The sequence below is a fragment of the Emys orbicularis genome, chromosome 21 (genome assembly GCF_028017835.1).
Source record: "Emys orbicularis isolate rEmyOrb1 chromosome 21, rEmyOrb1.hap1, whole genome shotgun sequence".
Taxonomy (NCBI): domain Eukaryota; kingdom Metazoa; phylum Chordata; order Testudines; family Emydidae; genus Emys; species Emys orbicularis.
In genome coordinates this window covers 1320559-1342329 of record NC_088703.1, presented here as the reverse complement: position 1 = coordinate 1342329, position 21771 = coordinate 1320559, and the positions used below count along the sequence as shown (strand labels likewise).

At 67.0% G+C, this 21771-nt stretch overlaps 4 protein-coding genes across 4 annotated transcripts; 1 reads left to right on the top strand and 3 right to left on the bottom strand.

The window, feature by feature from the left end:
- Nucleotides 1-615: 615 nt before the first annotated feature.
- On the bottom strand, nucleotides 616-1932 carry MIA (MIA SH3 domain containing). Its single transcript, XM_065420754.1, has 4 exons — nucleotides 1809-1932; nucleotides 1408-1541; nucleotides 949-1059; nucleotides 616-639 (listed from the first exon to the last, which is right to left on the bottom strand). Exons 1-4 carry the CDS (start codon nucleotides 1930-1932, stop codon nucleotides 616-618), a joined length of 393 nt encoding a protein of 130 aa, XP_065276826.1.
- Nucleotides 1933-3952: 2020 nt separating this feature from the next.
- SNRPA (small nuclear ribonucleoprotein polypeptide A) lies at nucleotides 3953-6923 on the bottom strand. Its single transcript, XM_065420748.1, has 7 exons — nucleotides 6862-6923; nucleotides 6013-6103; nucleotides 5527-5699; nucleotides 5255-5431; nucleotides 4788-4961; nucleotides 4309-4397; nucleotides 3953-4118 (listed from the first exon to the last, which is right to left on the bottom strand). Exons 2-7 carry the CDS (start codon nucleotides 6083-6085, stop codon nucleotides 3959-3961), a joined length of 846 nt encoding a protein of 281 aa, XP_065276820.1. The 5' UTR covers nucleotides 6086-6103; nucleotides 6862-6923; the 3' UTR covers nucleotides 3953-3958.
- A 3438-nt stretch (nucleotides 6924-10361) lies between these two features.
- ACTMAP (actin maturation protease) lies at nucleotides 10362-13248 on the top strand. The gene is made up of 4 exons (XM_065420749.1): nucleotides 10362-10479; nucleotides 11724-11853; nucleotides 12377-12447; nucleotides 12881-13248. Exons 1-4 carry the CDS (start codon nucleotides 10377-10379, stop codon nucleotides 13246-13248), a joined length of 672 nt encoding a protein of 223 aa, XP_065276821.1. The 5' UTR covers nucleotides 10362-10376.
- Nucleotides 13249-16704: 3456 nt separating this feature from the next.
- ITPKC (inositol-trisphosphate 3-kinase C) lies at nucleotides 16705-21122 on the bottom strand. The gene is made up of 7 exons (XM_065421080.1): nucleotides 20871-21122; nucleotides 20301-20400; nucleotides 19911-20124; nucleotides 19349-19553; nucleotides 18313-18414; nucleotides 17445-17516; nucleotides 16705-16908 (listed from the first exon to the last, which is right to left on the bottom strand). The coding sequence occupies exons 1-7, from the start codon at nucleotides 21120-21122 to the stop codon at nucleotides 16705-16707; spliced, it is 1149 nt and encodes a 382-aa protein (XP_065277152.1).
- Between the last annotated feature and the right edge of the window lie 649 nt (nucleotides 21123-21771).

Sequence of the window (21771 nt, the reverse complement as noted above, 5' to 3'; positions counted from 1 at the left end):
CACGCCCAGCCCTCACTGCGGGGGGGTGGGCCACGGCACGTGGCACGGGCAGGGCAGCAGAGAATCTGGGGCAGGGTGTACGAAGGAGATTTCTATTTCCAGCCTGCTGCTCCGGGGGGACGGCTCTGCAGCAGCAGCCCCCCGGCTCCGAGGGGGAGCAGCAGGGGGCGGAGGGGGAAAGCAATAGGGGACAGGAACATTCCCAAGTGCCCCCACCCAGCTGGACACTGGGGGGGGAACCTCCCCTTCACCCCAAGGGCTGCCCCCACCCGAGCCAGAAGGGACTCACTTTTCAAACCAGTCACGTGGACAGCTGCAGCCCCCCCCCAGAGATCCGCTGCTCCTGCTTCCTCCCCAGGGAAAGACGGGGGCCAGCAGGTTTGCTGCAGGGGGGCTTTATTTAGGATTGGCCCAGGCAGGGGGTGGGGAGGGTGAAGCTACAGGGGGCTGCCCCAGGACCAGAGGCCCCAGTGCAAGGAGGGGGATGGGGGGGGGGGGGGAAGTATTGCTACAGCGAAGGAAATTCACTCCTGACCCCGGGGCTCTGGAACAGTCACGGGGTCCAGGTGGGTGTGCCGGGAGCCGGAGCGCTGGCAGCTGGGCCCGAGGCAGGACTCACTGGCAGGAGAAATCCCATTGCTGGAAGGGAAGAGAGTACAGGGATCAGACGCGGGCAAATGGGGGAGACAAGCTGAGGGGTCCTAGACTGGGGGGGGGGGGCTGGGAGCCAGGACTCTGGGGAACGGGGACTAGTGGGTAGAGCTGGGGGGGGCAGGACTCCTGGGTTCTATCCCCAGATCTGCCACCCCTGCAGTCTCTCCTCCCATCTCAAAGATGCCAGCCACTCCGCGAGCTGTGGTCTCTGGGTGCTGGCAGCCCCCCCGTGGTGTGGGGAGCCCCCCCCCCAGCAATACTTGGGTGCCCACCTGCTGCGGCTCGGCTACTCACATCGGTTTTGACCTCCACCTTCCCCGGCTTGAGGTACTGGTTCTCCTGGACTACGCTGCTGGGGAAGAAGCCCAGGCGGGCGGGGTGCTCCCCGTAATAATCCCCCTGCACCTGCGGGGAGGAGATTGGGGGGCTTAACCTGGGGTGCCAAGACCCCTGACATCAGCCCTCCCCCAGAGCTGCAGCCTGGGCGGGGCAAACTCCCCCTGCCCATGGAGCCCCCCCAGGTCCTGAGACCCAGCAAACGTCACACAGGAGCCCACCAGCCTGCAGAGGGGCACCAGGCTGAGATGGGATCTGGTGCTGGGGGGGCTGGCACTGGCAATTTGGGGTTGCGGGGGTCAGGCCCAGCCCTCTGCGTGGCCCTGGGTCCCGCTCCACCAGGGGCATGATGCTGGGATGGGGGCTGATGCCCCAGCAGAGCCGAGGGAAACCCCCCGCCCGCCTCCAGCCACTCACGCTGCCGCCCCAGAACAGCCGCCCACGGCCCTTCAGCTTGGAGAAGACGTAGACGACCTGCCCGCGCTGGATGGGGACGAAGCGGCAGTCGGGGGCGATGTAATCCTGCACAGCCACCGCAATGGAGATCGGATCTGGGGGGGCGACAGACCGGGGGGGTCATTCCCTAGGCCTGGGCACTGCACCTCCACCAGCACCCCCCTGCCCCCAAGCATGGCCCTGCCCTATCCCACCGCCACGCCATGGCCCTCAACCCCCATGCCTGCCCTGTGCCACCAGCCCTGCCCCCCAGCACCGCCCCACATGCAGCCCCTCGTGCTCCCCCCCCACCCCACACACACTTACGGCTGCAGTCGGCACATGCAGCCCCTCGTGCTCCCCCTCCCCCCACCCATTCTTACGGCTGCAGTCGGCGTCCGCACACAGCTTCTTCTCGGCCAGTTTGCCCAGCTGCCGGCCCCCCTGCACCAGCCCCAGCAGGGCGCCCAGCAGAGCGGCCCGGGCCCAGAGCCGGGTGTTAGCCATGGTGGGCGAAATGCAGCCGCCCCGGGCTCAGACTGCCCCCACAGGGAGGGCAGCCTGGCCCGCCCCGGCTGTGTTTCTAGTCACCGCCCTGAGCCCTTTTCAGAGATCCCAGAGCAGCCACCCCATTGGGCAGAGAGGGGCCGATTCCTCCGGCAGGGGGCCCCTTGGCAGTGCTGAGCCTTGCCTGGCACTAGGGGGTGCCCTTCCCTGAGTCAAGGCTGACCCCCGGGGCCACGCTGGGGGGCCGTGCTGCCGATGGGGGACCCCCACGGCTGTCGGGGGGGGGCCATGCTGCCAGGAGCAGGTACCAGGTTTTGGATAGAACATCGCCTCTGCGTCCTGACCATTCCCGCTCCCCCAGCCCTTGGGGATGCTCGTCCCAGACACCAGCCGGGGCAAAGCCATTCTCTGGCCTTGGGGCTCTCCCAGGATAGGGCCGGTTGCCTCCGACCGCGTAGTGCTGCTGCTGCACGGCTGCTTCGGTCCACCCCAGAGGTGGCTGCATGTCCACAACAGACCAGGAGTCTTCGTGCCAGGCCGCGCAGAGAGCGCGCGAGGAGGAGAGACAGAATCCCATCCCCCGGCAGTGGGGCACGGCCAAGTCACCAGCTCCGAATTCTCTGCCCCCTTCCACTCCACTTTTTAAAATAATCCAGTGCCACAAACTCAAGCCGGGAGCGAGGGCGAGCGGGGCCGGCTGCTGACGCAGGGGCCGGCTCTCGCGTAACATACTGGGCCCATTGTCCCAAGGCTCACTACAGCTGAGGCCCACAGAAGGGGTAGGACCCTGCAGAGAAGGGGTTGCACCATCAAAGCTCCCCCTGCCCCGCCCCAGCCCCGAGGGGGAGCCCCCCGAAGCCCCCCCACTTCAGAAGCTCCTTGTGGTAGCGGTGGGATCCCACTTTGAGGCAGATGGCACCAGGTCACTACATGGCACAAGTACTAGCTCCTGCCAGCGCCAGTTTCCTGTGCTCTGTGACTCAACACATCAGACCCACCCCTGCCAAGGGCCGGGGATGCGTCCCACCCACGGGGGGCTGCTGGGAAGCATCTGACCCCCAGCAACTGCAGGGCTCCTCTCAGCCAGCCGGGGGGGGGAGAAAGAGGAAAAATAGACTAGCTCTGAAGCCAATGGAGGAGGTAGGCAGTCACCTCTGGGGGGGGGGGGGGGGGGGGGCGCACCTCAGTAGTCAAACCCCAGCCACCGGTGATGCCTCTTCCACACTAGGAGCATGACCCCTCCCAGGCACCCGCTTCACCATGTTCTCTCCCAGCATGCAATGCTCCATGCAGCAGTGCATCCTGGGTTCTCTAGGCTCGGTGTTAAAGGCAGCAGGGACAAGCTGCTCGGACCAGACAAACCCCCCCCCCCTCCCCCCCAAAGCCTTCTGGGATAGTGGTGGGGTAAGCCCAGACTTCACTACTTTCACAATCACTGGGCTGGGAATAATTCCCTTCAGCTCCCACCCCTGCCTGGGGGCTTGGCTCAGCGCCATCTCTCAGGACACGGGTTTAAGGAAATCAGACTCCCACGCCGAGAATCCGTCGCTTTCACCCCACGCCACCGGGGAGCCCAGCGAGGAACGGGCCAGCCGCAGCACAGGGGTCACCAAGGAGCTTTTATTACAGAACAGAGAGCGCCAGGTGCAATGTCTGAGGAGCAGACTCTGGGTACAATGCTGCAGGAGGGTTGTAGCCACCCCCACCCCCTGTACCAACCACCCCGCCACGAACCAGCTCCAGGCTCGTCGCAGACGCGGAGATCACCAGCTGGGGGCGCTCCAGAGTCACTTACCCACTCTGAGCAGCAAGGCGTGCAGGGGGGACGCTTCCCCGCCGTCAGTTCACAAGGCTCAGGGGAATGGGGGTGTTTGGGGCTGGAAATCCGGCTGGCCCTGACGGCAGACTTACCTTCCAGGGAACTGATAAAAAACAGGGGGGCCTGGTTCAGAACAGACTAACGGGGGAGTGGGGAGGGGCAGTTCTGGGCCCGGGGGGGCAGTTCTGGGCCGGGGGGGGGCGCGCTTCACTTCTTGGCAAAGGAAATCTTCATGGCGTTGCTCTGTGTGATCTTGAAGCCCTGGAGGGCGTCACGGGCGGCTCCGGCCTGCACCTCGTTATCAAACTCCACGAAAGCGATGTCGTGCCGCCCGGGCACCAGGCGCACCTCCTTGAACCCCGGGAACCTGGGGGGGCAGGACCCAGCTGTTAGAGGGGACAGGCCCCCAGATCACTAGCAAACCCCCCCCCCCTCTGCTGGCCTCGCAAGCACCATGCTCCCCCCCCGCTACCTTGGACCGCCCACTTCCACCCCCTGCCCTGGGACCGTCCGCCCCCCCACTCGGCCCTCCCGGCTCCCTCAGGCCCCGCACTCACTGATTGAAGAGCATGGACAGCATCAGCTCGTTGGTCTCCTCGGGCAGGTTGGTGAGGAAGAGGATGTGATTGGGTGGGTTCTCCGAGAGCTGCAAGGGGGAGAGAGAGGGGTCAGGTTGGGAGCCCAGACGTGGCGAGCGCCGCCTGGAGGGGAGGGCCGGGCCGAGACCCCTGCAGGGCAGCTCCAGCCAGACACACGCAGCAGAGGCAGTGCCCAGGACAGGCCGCTCTCCCCCCTGCTCTCCACGCAGAGGAGTCCCCTGGGACTCAGCATCTCGGCTGAGGCAAGCAACGAGCCAGCGGGGAGGACTTACCCCCACACAAGCTCGCGAGCGCTCTTCCGCTCCCCACTGGAGCCAGTACCATGGAGGGGAAAGGCCCAGTTACCCCAAGCCCCACCCCCAGAGGGAGGTTTGCCCCACACAGCTGAGTCCGATCTGGAAAGGAGCTGGAGCCAGGCCAAGCTCTATCATACTCACCTGCTGGGTAGGCGGCATCTGGCCAGGCATCATCTGCTGAGGGGGCATGGTCCCCGGCGCGAGTCCTCCCGGAGTCATGCCGGGTGGGGGGATCATACCCGGAGGGGGCATGTACGGAGGCTGGCCGGGCATGTGGTGCATCATGCGGGGGGCCTGGTTCATCGGCGGCATTCCCTATAGGGGAGAGAGAGCCCAGCTTCACAGCAAGTTCCTGGGTGCAGACCTGCCCCGGAGCCTCCGGTGCCTGCCTGGGCACAGCCCTGGCATCCGCATCAGAGTCCGCGCTGGCCGCAGAGCCTGGTATTCCCAGACGCTAACCACAGCCGGCTGGGACCAGACTCAGCCCGACTCCTGAGAGCCGCCCGAGACAGACCATGCTGGCTGCGCTGGGAAAGGCTCCCTCAGGCCCCGAGCGCCGGCTGCCAACCAGCCACTGCCCTGGGTGAGACGCTGCTCACGTTACTCACGGGGACAGCTCCTTGCACCGCGGCTGCCACCGGCGCTGCTGCCCCAGGTATCTGTTTCTTGACCACGGGCGTCTCCGGACCTTTGGGCTTCCTCTTCTCCCGCTTGCGGTCCCGCTCCACGTAGGTGCCTTTCATTTTTGAGATGATGTCGGAGTCCGACTTGGCGTACTGGATCCTCTGGGGGCAGAGAGAGCTCGTCAGGGGGAGCACGGCCAAGCAGCCGCTCGGGCAGTTCCAACGGCACCCGCCAGACGGCAGCCCCCAGCACTCACCATCGGCTTGTCATAGAAGGGGAACCCCTGCATGGACCTCAAGGCGTTCGTGGCGCTGCTGATCTCCTTGAAGATGACAAAGGCTTGTCCCCTCATCTTCAGGCTCCGGGACACCAGGATATCCAGGATCTGGCCGAACTGGGAGAAGATGGCGTAGAGGGATTTCTTCAGCTCTAGGGGAGAGAAATGGAGCATTAGGTACACGATCAGACAGACATGGAGCTGGACGCCGACTGGGCAACTCCTGCGGCCTCAGACAGAGGCTCTCACCCCCCGCGTCAGAGAGCGGGAGTCGCTTTTATCCCTCCTCAGCACCCAGTCCTCCTCGGCCAGACAGCAACAGGCGAGCAGGAGCAGGGCTGGGAGAGCGAGTCCTCCAGACACCCCCCGGCCTCCCCCCAAAGCGCTGGGCTCCGGCGCAAGCCCCTTAGCCCAGCCACCCACATCGCCAGCTCCAGGCGAGAACTCCCCTGGGAGCTCACTCACCATCCTTCTTGATCTTCTCATTGAGGTTGTTAATGTAGATGGTGTGATTGGGGCGGGTTTCCGGGACGGCCATCGTCGGCAACAGCGGGGTCTGCGGAGAAGAGAGACGGTAAATCGAGGCGAGCGCTCAACGGGGAAACCGGCTGCAGGCTCCCAATACCACAGCAGCCACGTGACCCGGGGGTCTCGCTCAGGGGGTCACAGCCTCAGACGATCCCCAGCGGGCGCTGCCGGGGCAAGGGCGAGACCAGTGCGAGGAGCTGGAGGCAGCGATCTCAGAAGCTCAGGACTGGGGTTAATCCCACCTCCGGACAGGCCCACGAGGCGTCTCAGGAGGCAGCAAAGCCAGACGCCATGTTCAGGGGAGACAGCTTGTGGTGAGGGTCTGGGGCCAAGACCTTGGGGGGGGCAGCCTGGGCTCTAGGGCCCCTCCCCCAGCACCAGGGGACCCCCCCAGGCCGGTCCCTGGCTGCTACCAGCACCCCCAGCTCCTGCCACAGCCTCCCGGCCTGGCCATGGCAATCCCCCAGGCGGCAGAGAACAGGCCCCCTCCCCACCCCCAGGGGAGCCCTCAAGGGGCGCCAGGCCCCGCCCCCAGGGACACCGCCCCGCCCACAATGGGGGGAGGGGGATACAAGCTGCAGCCCTGCAGCCCCCCGTAGGACCCGGATGTGGGGCTCCGGGGGGCGGGGCCCGGATAAGCCCCGCCCCCATGAAGGCTCCAGTGGCTGCGGCCCCGCCGGCCCCCCCAGCCCGGCCATACTGGGTCACACAGGCCGGGCGCCGCCCCCCGGCCCGATCCCCCCCGGCCCCGCGGCCCGATGGCGCCGCCCCGCCGCGGCCCCTCACCGATGGAGTCCGCAGGCCCAGGCCTCGTAGCGCCGCCCGCCGCCACAGGAGCCCGCCGAGAGAGACAACCGCGCCCACTGTCCGCGCGGGCCAATCACGACGAAGCAGCCTCGGACTTATGAGCCTATAAAACGGCGCCTCGCCGGCCCCGGCCAATGAAAGGCCTACGGCCTCGTGTGTGGCAGACCAATCAAAGCAGTGCCACGGCCTGTAAAATGACCAATCAGGAGGCGGTTCTCCATCGTTACCCCGCCCCCCTAAGGCAAGCCGCATTCGGATTTGGTGTTCGGCTCGGCAGTTCCCGCCTTCCGCACAAGAGCCGGCCATTGGCTGATTGGAGATGTCAGTAACCGCTGTTATCACATTTGATTGGCGGTATTTGTCACGCGACCCGGAAGGGGCGGCTGAGAGGAGGGAAGCGGGTGGCTGGTATCCAATCACGTGATCGGACTCACCCCACGGCTGCCTGCTCAGCCGGCGGCCGCCATTTTAGGAGGGGCACGAGCGGGACGCGAGGCGGGCGGGGCCCCGAGACCTCCGACCCTGCCAGGCCACGCCCCTACCCCACGCACTATGACCCCGCGGTGACCCCTGACCCGCCCCGCGAACTGACCTGTGACCCCTGACCTCTAACCCATGCCCCGGTGACCTTGGTTCTAGTCTGTGCCCTTTCACCTCCTGCTGCCCCCCAACCCCAGAGCCAGGGTGGGGATGGCCCACAGGGGGGGGATGCCCCCTCCCCCTCCTGCCCCCCAGCAGGGCCCTGCCCCTCCCCCACCCCCGCCTGCCCCACCTCCGCCCCCTCCCAGGCCGCTGCCCACCTACGGGCTCGACAAGGCCAAGTTCTTCAAGGCGGCCCTGGAGCGAGCGGCCCCAGCGCCCGGCAGTGGGGACGACGTCCGGGAGCTGCTGAGCCGCAGGAAATCCAGGTCGGGCCCCGGGCCGGGATCCCTGCGCCGCTCTCGCCTGCTGAGCGGGGCTGGGGCCGGGTGGGCGACCCGCCAGGCAGAACCCAGGGGCCGGGGGGCCCTTGCTGCAAGGGGCGGGGGCAGCAGGGGGCGCTCTCCCCGGGCAGGCAGGGCTGGCCCCAGGGCGGCGCTAGGGAGCGCTGTGCTATGGGGCTGGGGGCTCAGCAGGGGGCGCTCTCCCCGGGTAGGCAGGGCTGGCCCCAGGGCGGCGCTAGGGGGCGCTGTGCTATGGGGCTGGGGGCTCAGCAGGGGGCGCTCTCCCCAGCCAGGCAGGGCTGGCCCCAGGGCGGCGCTAGGGAGCACTGTGCTATGGGGCTGGGGGCTCAGCAGGGGGCGCTCTCCCCAGCCAGGCAGGGCTGGCCCCAGGGCGGCGCTAGGGAGCACTGTGCTATGGGGCTGGGGGCTCAGCAGGGGGCGCTCTCCCCAGGCAGCCAGGGCTGGCCCCAGGGCGGCGCTAGGGAGCGCTGTGCTATGGGGCTGGGGGCTCAGCAGGGGGCGCTCTCCCCAGGCAGGCAGGGCTGGCCCCAGGGCGGCGCTAGGGGGCGCTGTGCTATGGGGCTGGGGGCTCAGCAGGGGGCGCTCTCCCCGGGCAGGCAGGGCTGGCCCCAGGGCGGCGCTAGGGGACGCTGTGCTATGGGGCTGGGGGCTCAGCAGGGGGCGCTCTCCCCTGGCAGGCAGGGCTGGCCCCAGGGCGGCATTAGGGGACGCTGTGCTATGGGGCTGGGGGCTCAGCAGGGGGCGCTCTCCCCGGGCAGGCAGGGCTGGCCCCAGAGCGGCGCTAGGGGACGCTGTGCTATGGGGCTGGGGGCTCAGCAGGGGGCGCTCTCCCCTCACAGTCAGCCCTGACCCTAATCCTCAGGGTGACAGTAGAGGTCTCTGTGTTGCTGGAGGTGCTCATAATTAAAAAGAAACGTAAAACCTAGTTCCTAGTCTCTGCTCTTTGCCTCAATATCCAGGTGTGGTGAACCCAGGTGTCCTGGCCAGGCCCTAACTGAGCTAATTCCATTTTGCCTCCCTAAATTCCCTCTGCAGGGCCAACTGGGTACAGGGCCGTGGGCCACTTCCTGTCCCATAGTGGGGCATTGCCGTGTGGCCATCAGACAGCCCAGAGGTAGCCGCAGTCCCAGAGGCTGCTGAAGTCAGCCCTCTGCTTAAAGAGAGCGTCTCATTCATTGTGCAGAGGAGGAAGTGCTGGCAGGCGGGGGCTGGACGGCAAATGGCCAGTAAGTGTTTGCTTGGTTCTGTCTTCCAGCTTTAGCGGGCATTTCAAGTGGCTCCTCTACAACAGGGCGGTGCCTTCCTTAATCCAAGAGGGGCCTCAGTGAGTATTGCAACCGCTTCCTCTCTGTCAGGGCAAACGCAGCCGGAGGCGGCTTTACCCGGGGGCTGGGGCCACCCAGGGGGCTGGGGCAGGGGTCTCAGTCCCATGGATCTACAGCTTCCCCTGCTTGGTCCCTCCCAAGCAGTTGCCAAGAGCTCTTTTGTGCCTGGGCTTCGGGGGAGCATAGGCGTGGCCAGCCTGGGCCAGCTGCTGTATTACGGTAGCACCTAGGCAGCCCAGCCATGGACCCACCCCCATTGGGCCAGGTCCTGTATAAACCTCCCAAAAGACAGTCCCCGCCCCAAAGACCTGCAATCTAGGTCTAAGAGAAGAGCCGGACGATGCAGACGGACAGGGTGCGCGGGAATCAAGGAGGCTGTACCACTCGGCGTGGCGGGCAGGGATCTCCGCCCACCAGTAGCCTTACCGCTGGGAAGTCTGTTGGAGGCGTCCCGGCAACGGAGCGTTTCCCGGCAGGCGCAGGAGGCCGAGAAGGGAGCCGTGCGGATGTTTACGGGCAAGCGCACAAAGGGCCGGAGGAACGTTACTCACTGCATCGGAGGGAAAAGGATCGTGAGCAGATAGCACAAGGGCGGACGAGTTGGTCTAAACCTAACGTCCGACTCGGGATCTGCCTTTAAAAACCCCACACCTGGCCTTTTCCATCTTAAACAGGTGCCCCCAGGCAAAGCAGGAGCTCCCCCGAACCCCAGCCTGGGGTGGGGGGCGCAGCCTCAGCGAGCCATACCCTCCCCTGGAGGAATGAAGGCCTTGCTGGAGCTAGCATCTGTAGCCAGACGGCCCGTTCACTCATGTCGCCTGATCTCCTGGATGGGCCGATGTGTGAGCCCAGCGAGTTGAGTTGGAGCAAAGCATTTCAGTCCTCGGGGCTAAGCTCTGGTGAGCCCAGGCAGGGAACAGGAGCCACCGAGGTGCCACCGCTGCCCCAGGCCCCTGTGATGGCAGGGAATCGACTGAGTGAGACGTGCCCAGATGAGCCCAGCCGGTGACCCGCGCCCCAGGCTGCAGGGGGAGGCTGGGAACGCCGAGGGGGAAGAGGCCTAAGGACACGGGAACCCAGGGAAGCGTTCCGAGGCTTGCAGAGAAATACCCATCTCTGAACCCAGCGCCCTGGGAGGGGGAGTGGCCGAGCTCAGCCCGTGGGACCCAGGCTCCCTGCAATGTCTCTTCTCTCCCCCGCTAGGTGCGGGCTGGTGGCGCTGTGGATGGCGGGCTCCCTCCTCAGTCTGTCCCAAGACGTCTCCCTGGAGAGGATCGTTCAGGTGGCGCTGGAGAGAGGCTACACCGCCCAAGGGGAAATGTTCTCAGGTCGGTGACTGGGGGGGTTCAAAACTCCCTCCTTGCACTAGGCCCCGGGAGCTGGGCTGGGCGCAGGGGGGAGCCTCCAGGGCCCGGTCTGGGTTGTGACTGCGTGAGGATGTGCCCAGAGGCGGTACGTAGCGCAGGGCATGAGGGCTTTGCTCCTGCCTTGCTGGAGTTCGGTCTCTGGCCCCTAGAGCGTTGCTGGGGACTGGATGCCTTCCCGGAGGGGCTCGATGCAGGGGGAGCTGGGTGTCTGGGCTGGACAGCAGGTCAGACTAGATGGTCTAATTGTCCCTTCCAGCCTTATTCTCTGAACCCTGCTCTCTGCACGGCAGCAGCTCCCACCTCTGTGCCCTCCGCGGGATTAGTTTGCTTGAAAACTTGCAAGCGCCTTGATTTAGGGGAAAACCCCCCGCAGCTGGGCTGTTAATTTCCCGCGAGGAGCGAGCGCTTGGAGGTTTCTGTCCGAGGCAGAAGGTTCCTCTGGAAGCCAGGGCAGGCAGCGGGAGCCTCGCTAATGCCGGCCCTGAGTAGTCCGAGATCATGGCGTATACCGAGCACTTGGGGCCGGGGATTCACCTTTGGTACCTTTCAGGCTCCTGCGTCCCAGCTTTTCTCCACAGTCTGCAGGGCTGGACACTTGTATTTTCAATGAAAGTTGAGGATTTTGTGGAATCCCGGGACTCCAGGAGGTGAAGCTTTGTCAGGAAAAACACCAGCTCTCGTTGGGCTGCTGATAAAATCCTGAGTGCAGGCCCCAGTGAGCCCGGCCTGTATAAATGCCGCGGGGCCAGGGGCCAGCCTTCTGTGTTCTCTCACTGGGGGGAGTCTCAGGCCGGCAGGGACCGTTGGGAGCAGCTGGTCCGACCTCCCGCAGAACACGGGCCTTGCCTGAATTCGCTCCCGTGTGAACAGGAGCTTTCCAAAAAAGCCCAGCTTGATTTCAACAGCTCCAGTGCTGGAGAACCCGCCGCGGCCCTCGGGAAATCGTTCCAATAGTTCCTTCCCCTCCCTGTTACAAATCTGTGCCCGTTTCCTGTCTGAATTTGTCCAGCTTCACCTCCCAGCCGCTGGGTCGTGTCCGCCCTTTGCTAGGCTGCAGAGCCCATGTCGGATCACGTCCCCCCAGCAGCGCGTCTTCGGAGCGCTGCTTAGGGGAGCAGGAAGCCAGGGGCCATGACCCGAGCTCGGGCTGCGCTGCTGGGGGTGGGCCTCGGGGCAGCTTGAATTCCTGTCCCTGTCCATCCCAGCGGCTGACATGGCCCAGCTGGCCGAGGAGTTGTTCCAGTGCCGGGCCGAGGTGCTCTCGGGAGGTCTCGAGGGAGAGAACCGAGGCAGGATCCTTCGCCATCTGACCGCTGGCTGCCCCCTGCTACTGCCGTATCCTTCCCTGCACGGTGACCCCATGGGATCCGCACCGCAGCCTGCACGCATGGGCAGGGCTGGCGCAGTTCTGATACCCCTGTAGAGCGGGCCTGGTGGGGTCATTTTAGAGGCAGATGCGGCCACTTCTGGGGTGGGATGTGGTCACATCTCTCGTGTCTCCTCTTCCTGGCTGCAGTGGGTGGGGGGGGAATGAATGTGGGGCAGGTGCCTTCTCCCTCCCAGTGGTTAAATGCCCCACCCACGCCTGCCCCCCTGTGCCCCACCCTTCCGAGGCAGCCGTTGCAGTGGCGTCCAGAGCCCGCAGGTACGGACAGCAGCAGATTTGATGCTCCAGCCCCTCTCTGGTTGGAGAGGTTTAGCAGCCCCATGTGTGCCCAGTCAGCGCCTGGGGGGAGCGCACTTCTCCAGGGGCAGGAGCCGGGTGCCTGGAGCTGGGGCGGCCTGCTCTCCCCACGTGCCCCTGCCTCGCCAGCCGGCCCGCCACAGCCCCCTTGGCAAACCTTAACGGCCGTCCCAGCTACGACGAGGACTCCAACCACGAGCCCTGCAGGAGACGCGGCTACAGAGCCCACTGGGCCGTCGTCTCAGGTACGTCCGGGCGGGGGATGGGTTCTGGGGCTGCGGCGAACGGGGCTTCGACCCCTCCTGCCCAGGCCGTTTGCCCTGCTCCCAGGCAGCTCCCTGCAGCCACCGCGACCTGCCCCGGAAGGGCCTGGGGCGCCCAGCATCCTAAGGCTGGGGTGTGGGGACAACCCCGCGGGCTTCCTGCACCAGCCTCTTGGCACAGGGAGAAAGAAACCAGGAGGGCGAGTTGGCCTGGCTGCATTTCCAAGGCTCGCCACAAGGGGGTGGCAGCTGGCCAGGCATGAGCCGACAGCGGCTCACGGGGACCCGTCCAGAGGGGCTGCCCCCCGCACTGGCCCAGTGATCCGAGGGGCGTGGGGTGATCCCAGGGGCGTGGTGGGGCTCGGACAGGATGGAACTGCCCTGGGGAGACTGGCTAGCTCCTCTCCTCCTGCAGGACTCCTGCTGGGCCTCAGGGGCGGCGCCCTCAGCCCAGCCTGCCAGGAGGACAGGGAGATCTCTGGCCTCTTCCACCCCAGCCCGGCCTGCCCCCCGCCTGCCCCGGAGGACGTGCTGGAGATCTACCTGCTCTCCAAGCAGGGCAAGAGCTGGCGCCCCCAGCTGTGGAGCTACCGGCAGGCACACGAGAGCAACGCCCAGCTGACCGACTTCTGCCCCAAGCGGGCGGGCGACGGCAAGGTCTACGTGGTGCCCGCGGGAGGCGTGAGGGCAGGGCTCTGCGGTAAGACCGTGCTGCTGCACCCACGGACCGCACCGAGCGCCCTGCCCCAGCCAGCCGGGCCACCCCCTGCTGCCGAGCGCTAGGAGCCACCGGCGCGCCCGCCTGCTGCAAACTCCCTGCAGCCCTTGGGCCTGCCCATGTTACAAGGGACAGCGGGGCCTAGTGGGTGGAGCACTGATCTGGGACTCGGGGGGGGGGGGGGCCTGGCTCTGCCGCTCTTCCCCGCTCCGTGCCTCAGTTTCCCCTCTGCAAAATGGGGCCAATGATCCTGCCCTCCTTTGCAGAGCGCCTGGAGACAGAGCGGCGCACGGGGAGGGGCAGAGCGTAGCAGACTCCGACCCACTGAGGAGACAGCCGCTGGGGTTAAAGTGCCGGGTGCGGCCCCGGCCCCTTTTTGCTGATGCCCGCCGGGTTGTGGCCATGGGGGAGGAGCAGCTATTTCAGGCCCTCTCCAGAGGCGCTGCTGCTCTTCTACCCAGTGACGCGTTTCAGAATGTCCCAGATTCCTGGTTTGGGGCCACGGCGCCAGGAAACGGCAGGTACTTGTGGCCGACTCTGAAAATAACTTAACGCTTCCTGTCTGCCACCCGCCACTGTTAGCTCTTGAGAGCAGGGACTGGCTCTCATGCGGGGTCTGGGCGGCGCCCGGCCTGAGGGGGCCCTGATCTCGGGTGGGGTCTGGGCAGCGCCCGGCCCGACGGGGCCCTGATCTCGGCCGGGGTCTGGGCGGCGCCCGGCCCGACGGGGCCCTGATCTCGGCTGGGGTCTGGGCGGCGCCCGGCGCGACGGGGCCCTGATCTCGGCCGGGGTCTGGGCGGCGCCCGGCACGACGGGGCCCTGGTCTCGGTCGGGGTCTGGGCGGCGCCCGGCACGACGGGGCCCTGATCTCGGCCGGGGTCTGGGCGGCGCCCGGCGCGACGGGGCCCTGATCTCGGCCGGGGTCTGGGCGGCGCCCGGCACGACGGGGCCCTGATCTCGGCCGGGGTCTGGGCGGCGCCCGGCGCGACGGGGCCCTGGTCTCGGTCGGGGTCTGGGCGGCGCCCGGCACGACGGGGCCCTGGTCTCGGTTGGGGTCTGGGCGGCGCCCGGCACGACGGGGCCCTGGTCTCGGTCGGAGTCTGGGCAGTGCTCAGCGTGATGGTCTCGGCTCTCTAGAGCTGCTGTCATACAGTGAACTTAACCCATGCCCAGCAAACATGCATTAAAGACAAAGGCTGTTTGGTTTCCACACCGGCAGGTTCTGTTTATTGTGACAGGTTCCGGCCCCGGAGGCCTGGCCATGTTCCCGTCTACAGAGGGGCGGCAGAGCCCCATGCAGGGGAATGGGCCAGGGACAACGCTTGGTCCTGAGAACGTCCTGCCTGCGTGCAGGGGGCAGGAACACCCCTCGCGCCACTGGCTGGAGGGGCTCCGCTACCACTGGGGGACCCGTTCAGACCCCCCCCCCCCCAGGAGCTGACCCGCTCACAGCCTCGGGCAGCAAGGTCGTGTGGGTTGGGTGCTGACTCCTTGGTTCCATTCCCAGCTCTGCCACTGACCCCGGGCAAGCCTCTGCCCCGCTCTGTGCCTCGGTTTCCCCTCCCCACCTTTGTCTGAACTGTGAGCTCTTTGGACAGGGACTGTCTCTCACGGGGTGCGTGCAGCGCCCGGCCCAGCAGGGCCCAGATCTCAGTGCTGCTGTCAGTTCCACTGCGGGGCCCTGGGCTGGTCGGGAACGGCCAGCAGGGACTAGCACCTGTGGCAGCTGCTCTCCGAGGTTTGAACCAAAGGCTCGGAGCCGGTGGCTCAGCCGGGGCAGCCGCACTTCCAGCGCTTGGCCTCTGCCCTGCCGGTGCGACCCAGCGCTATTGAGAGCAGCCAGAGCCCCTGGCGGATGGATTCGGAAGGGCCCGTCCCCGCTGGCCAGCTACACGCTGCGCTCCTGAGCCCGAGGGTGGTCCCCTGAACCGCGCCCGCCTGCCCCCACAAGCTCCTGGGTGCAGTGAGTCCGTGCTCAGCCAGACTCAGGCAGCTCCCGGCAGGGCCCTTGGTCATCTCTGCCACTAGGGTCGGGCCTAATGAAGCCAGAGCGCCTGAATCCAGCCGTCGCTTGCGCCTTGGAAAAGGCTCCCCACTGGCCAGGCTTGAAGCTGGGGCAGGTGGAAGCGACTCCCAGGAGGTTGGTTCTGCCCGTGAGATGCTCACGCAGACGCAGCGAGCGCTCAGGAAACGAGGCACAGAGCGCGGCAGAGCAAGAGGAACCCAGGCGCCTCACTCGGGCCCTTGTGAATCAGGTGCGGCACGTGCGTTCCTCGGCCCGGGCCGGGAGCCTGGCAGAGAAGTGGCCCGCGACTGGCCATGCCAGCGCCCTGCGCGAAGGGCGAGAGCCCAAGGCTGGGCTAGGAGACCCACACACAGCTGGCAGAGGAGGTGGCCGTGCCAGCGCCCTGCACGAAGGGCGAGAGCCCAAGGCTGGGCTAGGAGAACCACACACAGCTGGCAGAGGAGGTGGCATCCCGGTTGGTTCTCAAGGGGCCGAGACCCCTGTAAAGACGGGCTGAGCTTTCCAGCCCGGCTCACCCCAGCAGAGCCACACAGCTCTCCAGCCGCCAGGAAACCACCCCCGGGCTGGGATAGACTTAGCCACAGGCAACCCCCTGAGTGCCCCACGGCGGGCGCAAGCTTGGCAGTACGTCGGGGTTCTCATTTCCCAGGCCACAGGGGCCGGCAGAGGCTCCTTGCCACAGCAGAACAAAGTGCAGGGGGTGGAAATCGCCAGCCACATCCGACCCTCCAGCAGGGCCACGAATGCTTCAGGGGAAGGGACGAGAACCCTGCAGCCGCAGCTGGGGGTCGACCCGCCACCCGGGAGACTCGCGTCAGAGCCCACAGCCGCCCGCCACAGCAGGGCCCAGTCGCTATTGCCAAAAAGTCTTTTAAAGTGTCTCGAATTTAACCTCCCATGAATCAGTAAGGTGGGGGCGCTGCTGCCCCGCCCACGGGCAGCTCCCTGCAGATCAGGTCCCCTGGAGCAGCCCGGTGGTGGGGCTGGAATCGGGGCTGCGAAATTAAGCAGAGCTGAAGGAAAATGGGCCGTGAACAGGAGAGGGGCCCGGAGGATCCGAACCCCGTTCGGTTCCAGCCGGCATCACTGCCGGGGCCTGGACTGCAGGATCGCCGAGCCAGTGCCCTCCGAAACGCTGGTGTCTCCCGTCGAGCGCCCCGAAGCTCCAATCTCGGTCTTCCCAGGGTTCCCCCGGCTGGGTGGGAAATGGCTCCTCTCCGAGATGGGACCAGTTCTCGCCCCTTCCCGTTAGCTGGTGTAAACCGTGTCCCGTGACGTCTGTCTGACGGGCCAGGCACTGCACATATCCTCTCCCCGGCGCCGGGCCGTCCGAGCTGAGCCGCTGGAAGCTGGCCCAGGCAGACGGGGCGCGATGGGGCCCAGCTCCGAGCGGGGCTGTAGCATATCTGGCTGTATAAATAAGAGGCAGGGAGGGCACCACACGGCAGTGCCCAGCTATTGCACAGAGCCGGTGCTGGGTGTCAGGGCGCCCGGCTCAGTCCTGCTCCATGGTGCTGAAGATGGCGATGAGATTGTCCAGCCCCCAGAGGTAGCCGTCCTCCCGGTTCCCCTCCACCCACGGCAGCCGGTGCGTCAGCGTCTGCCCCCCGGCCAGCGGCACCGTCTTGCCGAAGTCGATCATCCAGACCTTGGCCAGCCCCGTCCGGTCATGGACAAACAGCAGAGAGCTCCCCACCACCTGTCGGGGGGCAAACACAGAGCTCAGTGAGTGGGGGGCTGGGCGCCAGGACTCCTGGGTTCTCTCCCTGGCTCTGGGAGGGGAGTGGGGTCTGGTGGGTTAGAGCAGGGGGGCTGGGAGCCAGGACTCCTGGGTTCTCTCCCCGACTCTGAGAGGGGAGTGTGCTCTGGTGGGTTAGAGCAGGGGGGCTGGGAGCCAGGACTCCTGGGTTCTCTCCCCGGCTCTGAGAGGGGAGTGGGCTCTGGTGGGTTAGAGCAGGGGGGCTGGGAGCCAGGACTCCTGGGTCCATTAATTGCTCTGGGATCCACAGGAGGAAGGCGCTGTAGAACCCAGCGCATCCAGGCGTGACCAGAGGAGAGACGTGTTGCTTCCTACGGACCTGGGGCTGCCAGGGGGCAGGAGAACAGACCCTGCATCCTGGCGCATGTACCCAGATCCCCAGGGCGAGGGCCACTGGCTGGGCCCCCCACTCGGCAGGGAGCGCCTCCCCCGCAGGCCTGCCGCCTCCCTGAGCCCCACACACAGCCAGAACCTACCTCGTGGGTCTTGAAGAACTCGGACTGCTCCAGCGCCGCCCGCAGCTCCTTCAAGCGGCCCAGGTAGTTTGTCTGGGGAGGAAGAGGGGAGGTGGACAGGTGAGGCCGAGGTAGCTGCGGGAGGCCAGTAGGGGGCGATGGCGCTGCAGGTCCCACCTGAGCACTAGCCAGGCCCAGCCCGTCTGGGCCCTGGCAGGGAGGGGAATGCGGCTGGCCCGATCTGCAGGTACTGGCCCCACGGCAGTGTTAGGGGGCGCTGTGGGATGGGGGCTCAGCAGGGGGCGCTCTCCCCTGGCAGGCAGGACTGACCCTAGGAGGCGCTGTGGGGTAGGGAGCAGGGCGGGGGCAGCAGGGGGCGCTCTCCTCTGGCAGGCAGGGCTGGCCCCACGGCAGTGCTAGGGGGCGCTGTGGGGCGGGAGCAGCAGGGGGCGCTCTCCCCTGCAGGCAGGGCTGGCCCTAGGGCGGCACTAGGGGACGCTGCGGGGCAGGGACAGCAGGGGGCGCTCTCCTCTGGCAGGCAGGGCTGGCCCCATGGCAGTGCTAGGGGGCGCTGTGGGGCGGGAGCAGCAGGGGGCGCTCTCCCCTGCAGGCAGGGCTGGCCCTAGGGCGGCACTAGGGGACGCTGTGGGGCAGGGAGCGGGGCAGGGGCAGCAGGGGGCGCTGACCCCTGGCAGGCAGGGCTGGCGCTAGGACAGCACTAGGGGGCGCTGTGCTGCCGCACGCTGGTTAAAACAAAAGTCACACAGATACTAGCCAGCCGCTGTACCGTGCCCCAGAGGTGGCTGCATCTTGGCAGTGAAAAGCCCAAGCTCTGGGCGATTCCCCCCGGCCAGGGCCAGCAGCACCACCGGGGAGCCCAGCCCCTCACCAGAACGGTTCTGTCGCCGTCCACGAAGTCGCCCAGTGCCTGCACCACCTGCTCGGGCAGCCGCGTCTTCTTGAAGTTGGTGCTGCAGGTGCCATCAGCTTTCTGGGGACACAGAGACCCATCAGGCCGGGGCATGGGGGGGCTGAGGGGGATGCACGCTCCCCAGTCAGACCCGCTGCCCCTAGAGCCAGCCCTGCTCCAGCCAGACGTGATCCCCCCTCCCTAGAGCCAGCCCTGCCACAGACAGACGTGATCCCCCCTCCCCAGAGCCAGCCCTGCTCCAGCCAGACGTGATCCCCCCTCCCCAGAGCCAGCCCTGCCACAGACAGACGTGATCCCCCCTCCCCAGAGCCAGCCCTGCTCCAGCCAGACGTGATCCCCCCTCCCCAGAGCCAGCCCTGCCACAGACAGACGTGATCCCCCCTCCCCAGAGCCAGCCCTGCCACAGACAGACGTGATCCCCCCTCCCCAGAGCCAGCCCTGCCACAGACAGACGTGATCCCCCCTCCCCAGAACCAGACGCCCCTGCTCCAGCCAGACGTGATCCCCCCTCCCCAGAGCCAGACGCCCCTGCTCCAGCCAGACGTGATCCCCCCTCCCCAGAGCCAGACGCCCCTGCTCCAGCCAGACGTGATCCCCCCTCCCCAGAGCCAGACGCCCCTGCTCCAGCCAGACGTGATCCCCCCTCCCCAGAGCCAGACGCCCCTGCTCCAGCCAGACGTGATCCCCCCTCCCCAGAGCCAGACGCCCCTGCTCCAGCCAGACGTGATCCCCCCTCCCCAGAGCCAGACGCCCCTGCTCCAGCCAGACGTGATCTCCCCTCCCCAGAGCCAGACGCCCCTGCTCCAGCCAGACGTGATCTCCCCTCCCCAGAGCCAGACGCCCCTGCTCCAGCCAGACGTGATCTCCCCTCCCCAGAGCCAGACGCCCCTGCTCCAGCCAGACGTGATCCCCCCTCCCCAGAGCCAGACGCCCCTGCTCCAGCCAGATGTGACCCCCGACCCAGGCCTGCTCCGCCCCAGCCCGTGGCCCCCACCTTGATGCCCTCGATGCGGAAGCCCAGCGTGGCGGTGGAGCTGAGCGACTCCCTCCACTGCATGTAGCGGGGCTTGAGCACGGCGCGCTGGGCGTGCTCCTCGGGCGTGGGCGCCCCCGGCTCCACCGCCACCATCTTCTCGTACATGTCACAGCGCAGCCGGGGCCGCTGCCGAGCCTGCTCCAGCTCCTCCTCCAGGTACGTCCTGCGGGGGGCAGAGCGGGGATCAGCCGGGGGCGCTCACCCCACGGCCCATGCCTCAGCCAGCCCTGGGCTCTGGCACTCCCAGCGCAGGGCTCCTGGCTTCTACCCCGGCTGTGGGGGCTAGTGGTTAGAGGAGGGGGCTGGGAGCCAGGACTCCTGGGTTCTCTCCCCAGCTCTGGGAGGGGAGTGGGGCTGGTGGGTCAGAGCAGAGGGGGCTGGGAGCCAGGACTCCTGGGTTCTCTCCCCAGCTCTGGGAGGGGAGTGGGGCTGGTGGGTCAGAGCAGAGGGGGCTGGGAGCCAGGACTCCTGGGTTCTCTCGCTGAGGCAGCTTGCCTGTGCCCCGCAGCCGGGCTCTCACCTGACCCCCATCTTGCAGTCCATGATGGAGGGCGTCTCGAAGCTGGCCAGCAGATCCTCCATCTGGTTGTAGCGCTCGCCGTCCCGCTGCGCCAGCCCGAAGTAGGTGGGCACGTGGGGGCGCAGCGAGTCCCGCATGAGGCGCTCCAGGCACTGCTGCTCCCGCGGGCAGAACTTCTTCAGGATCCGCCCGTAGTCCCCGGCTTTGAAATTCCCTGCGGGGCAGGGAGGGGATGGCTGGGGTCAGGGGGTGCGGACACACCCCGGCCCATGCCCACTGGGCACACAGCGCTGCCTTCGCCAGCCACCATCGGGGCTGGCTGCACCCCCCAGCAGAGCTCCCCTCCCCGCACGGGCTCACCGGGCCCCCCGTTCCCGCGGCCCCTCTCACCCGCATGGCCGGCCAGCTGCACCCAGGGGTAGCGCTTCTTGAAGGACACGACGAAAGGCGACCAGTGGACCATGCTCTTGAGTTTCTTCCACGGCTTGTTCTACAGAGAAAGGCAGGGAGGGAGTCAGTGCCCGGGACCCGCCCCGTACTGTAGGAGGGTCCCAGCTGAGATCACCCCCCCCAGTCCCAGTGTGCCAGGTGCTGCACAGACCCCGAGCGAGAGCCCTTCCCTGCTCCACACAGCTCACAGGAAGGAATGTTCTCCCCATGTTACAGGTGGGGAAACTGAGGCCCAGAATATCTGCGGCAGAGCTGGGAAAAGAACAAAAAGGGAGGGACTCCTCCCCCAACCCCTGCTCTAACCACTAGACCCTGCTCCTCTCCCAGAGTTGGAGATAGAACCCAGGAGTCCTGGCTCCCAGCCCCCTGCTCTAACCACCAGACCCCACTCCCCTCCCAGAGCTGGGGATAGAACCCAGGACTCCTGGCTCCCAGCCCCCCTGACCCCATGTATGCGGCTAGTTCGGAAGCTTGGCTGGGCCCGCCCATTGGTTAGGGGGGGGTTCCCGCCCAGGTGAGCCTGTCGCCCGTCTGGGCCTTCGACACCTCCCCCTGGCAGGCACCCAGACACTGCGCCCTCTCCCAGCCCCCTCCGACCTCCGGCATTGCCACCTCCTGCATCAGCCCAGTCAGCTGGGGTCTGGTCCCTGCTAAGCGCCGGGGGCCCGGAGCCGGTTGGCCGGAGCCCGGGTCAATGCGGGCGCTGCCCCACGGAGAGACGCTGGCTTGGCACCGCCGCTCGGCGCGGATCAGAGTCCCCATCCCCGCCCCCCGTCTGGACTTTCACCCAGGGCACAGGTCGGTGCAGGGGGGCGGGGGTCCCTACCACCTGCTGGCACCAGCTAGTCCTGGAGCTGCTGAGACTGGCCCCCGGGCTGTCCCCTCTGCTCAGGGGCGGGAGGGCCAGGCCAAGGCCACCCCCACCCCCCTATGGGCCCTGCAGAGGGGACTCAGTCACCAGCAGCTCCGGGGGTCTGTCTGAGGGACAAGCCCATGTGGGCCTTGTGTCTGGGAGCCAAGACTCCTGGGTTCTCTCCCCAGCTCTGGGAGGGGAATGGGGTCTAGTGGTTAGAGCGGGGGGGGGGGGGGGCTGGGAGCCCAGACTCCTGGGTTCTAGGGGTTTCTCAAGAACACAACACAGCCACGAACCTCAGCCATTGTTACCAAACCAGTTCACGGTTGCACCAGCTTCACCCTTTCAACAGACACTCCCTCCCCTCGCACTGCTCAGCGCTTCCCCCAGAGCACTTCCCCCGGCCCCGGCCCCGGCCTGACGCACATTTTCCATCACAAGCGCCTCGCGGTTTCTTGCTGACTCTGTGCGAGGCGGCCGTGAGCTCCGAGCAGAAACCTGCTGGCGTGACCAGGGCCGAGGCACAGCCAAGCCGGGGCGGGGGGTGGAACCAAAGAT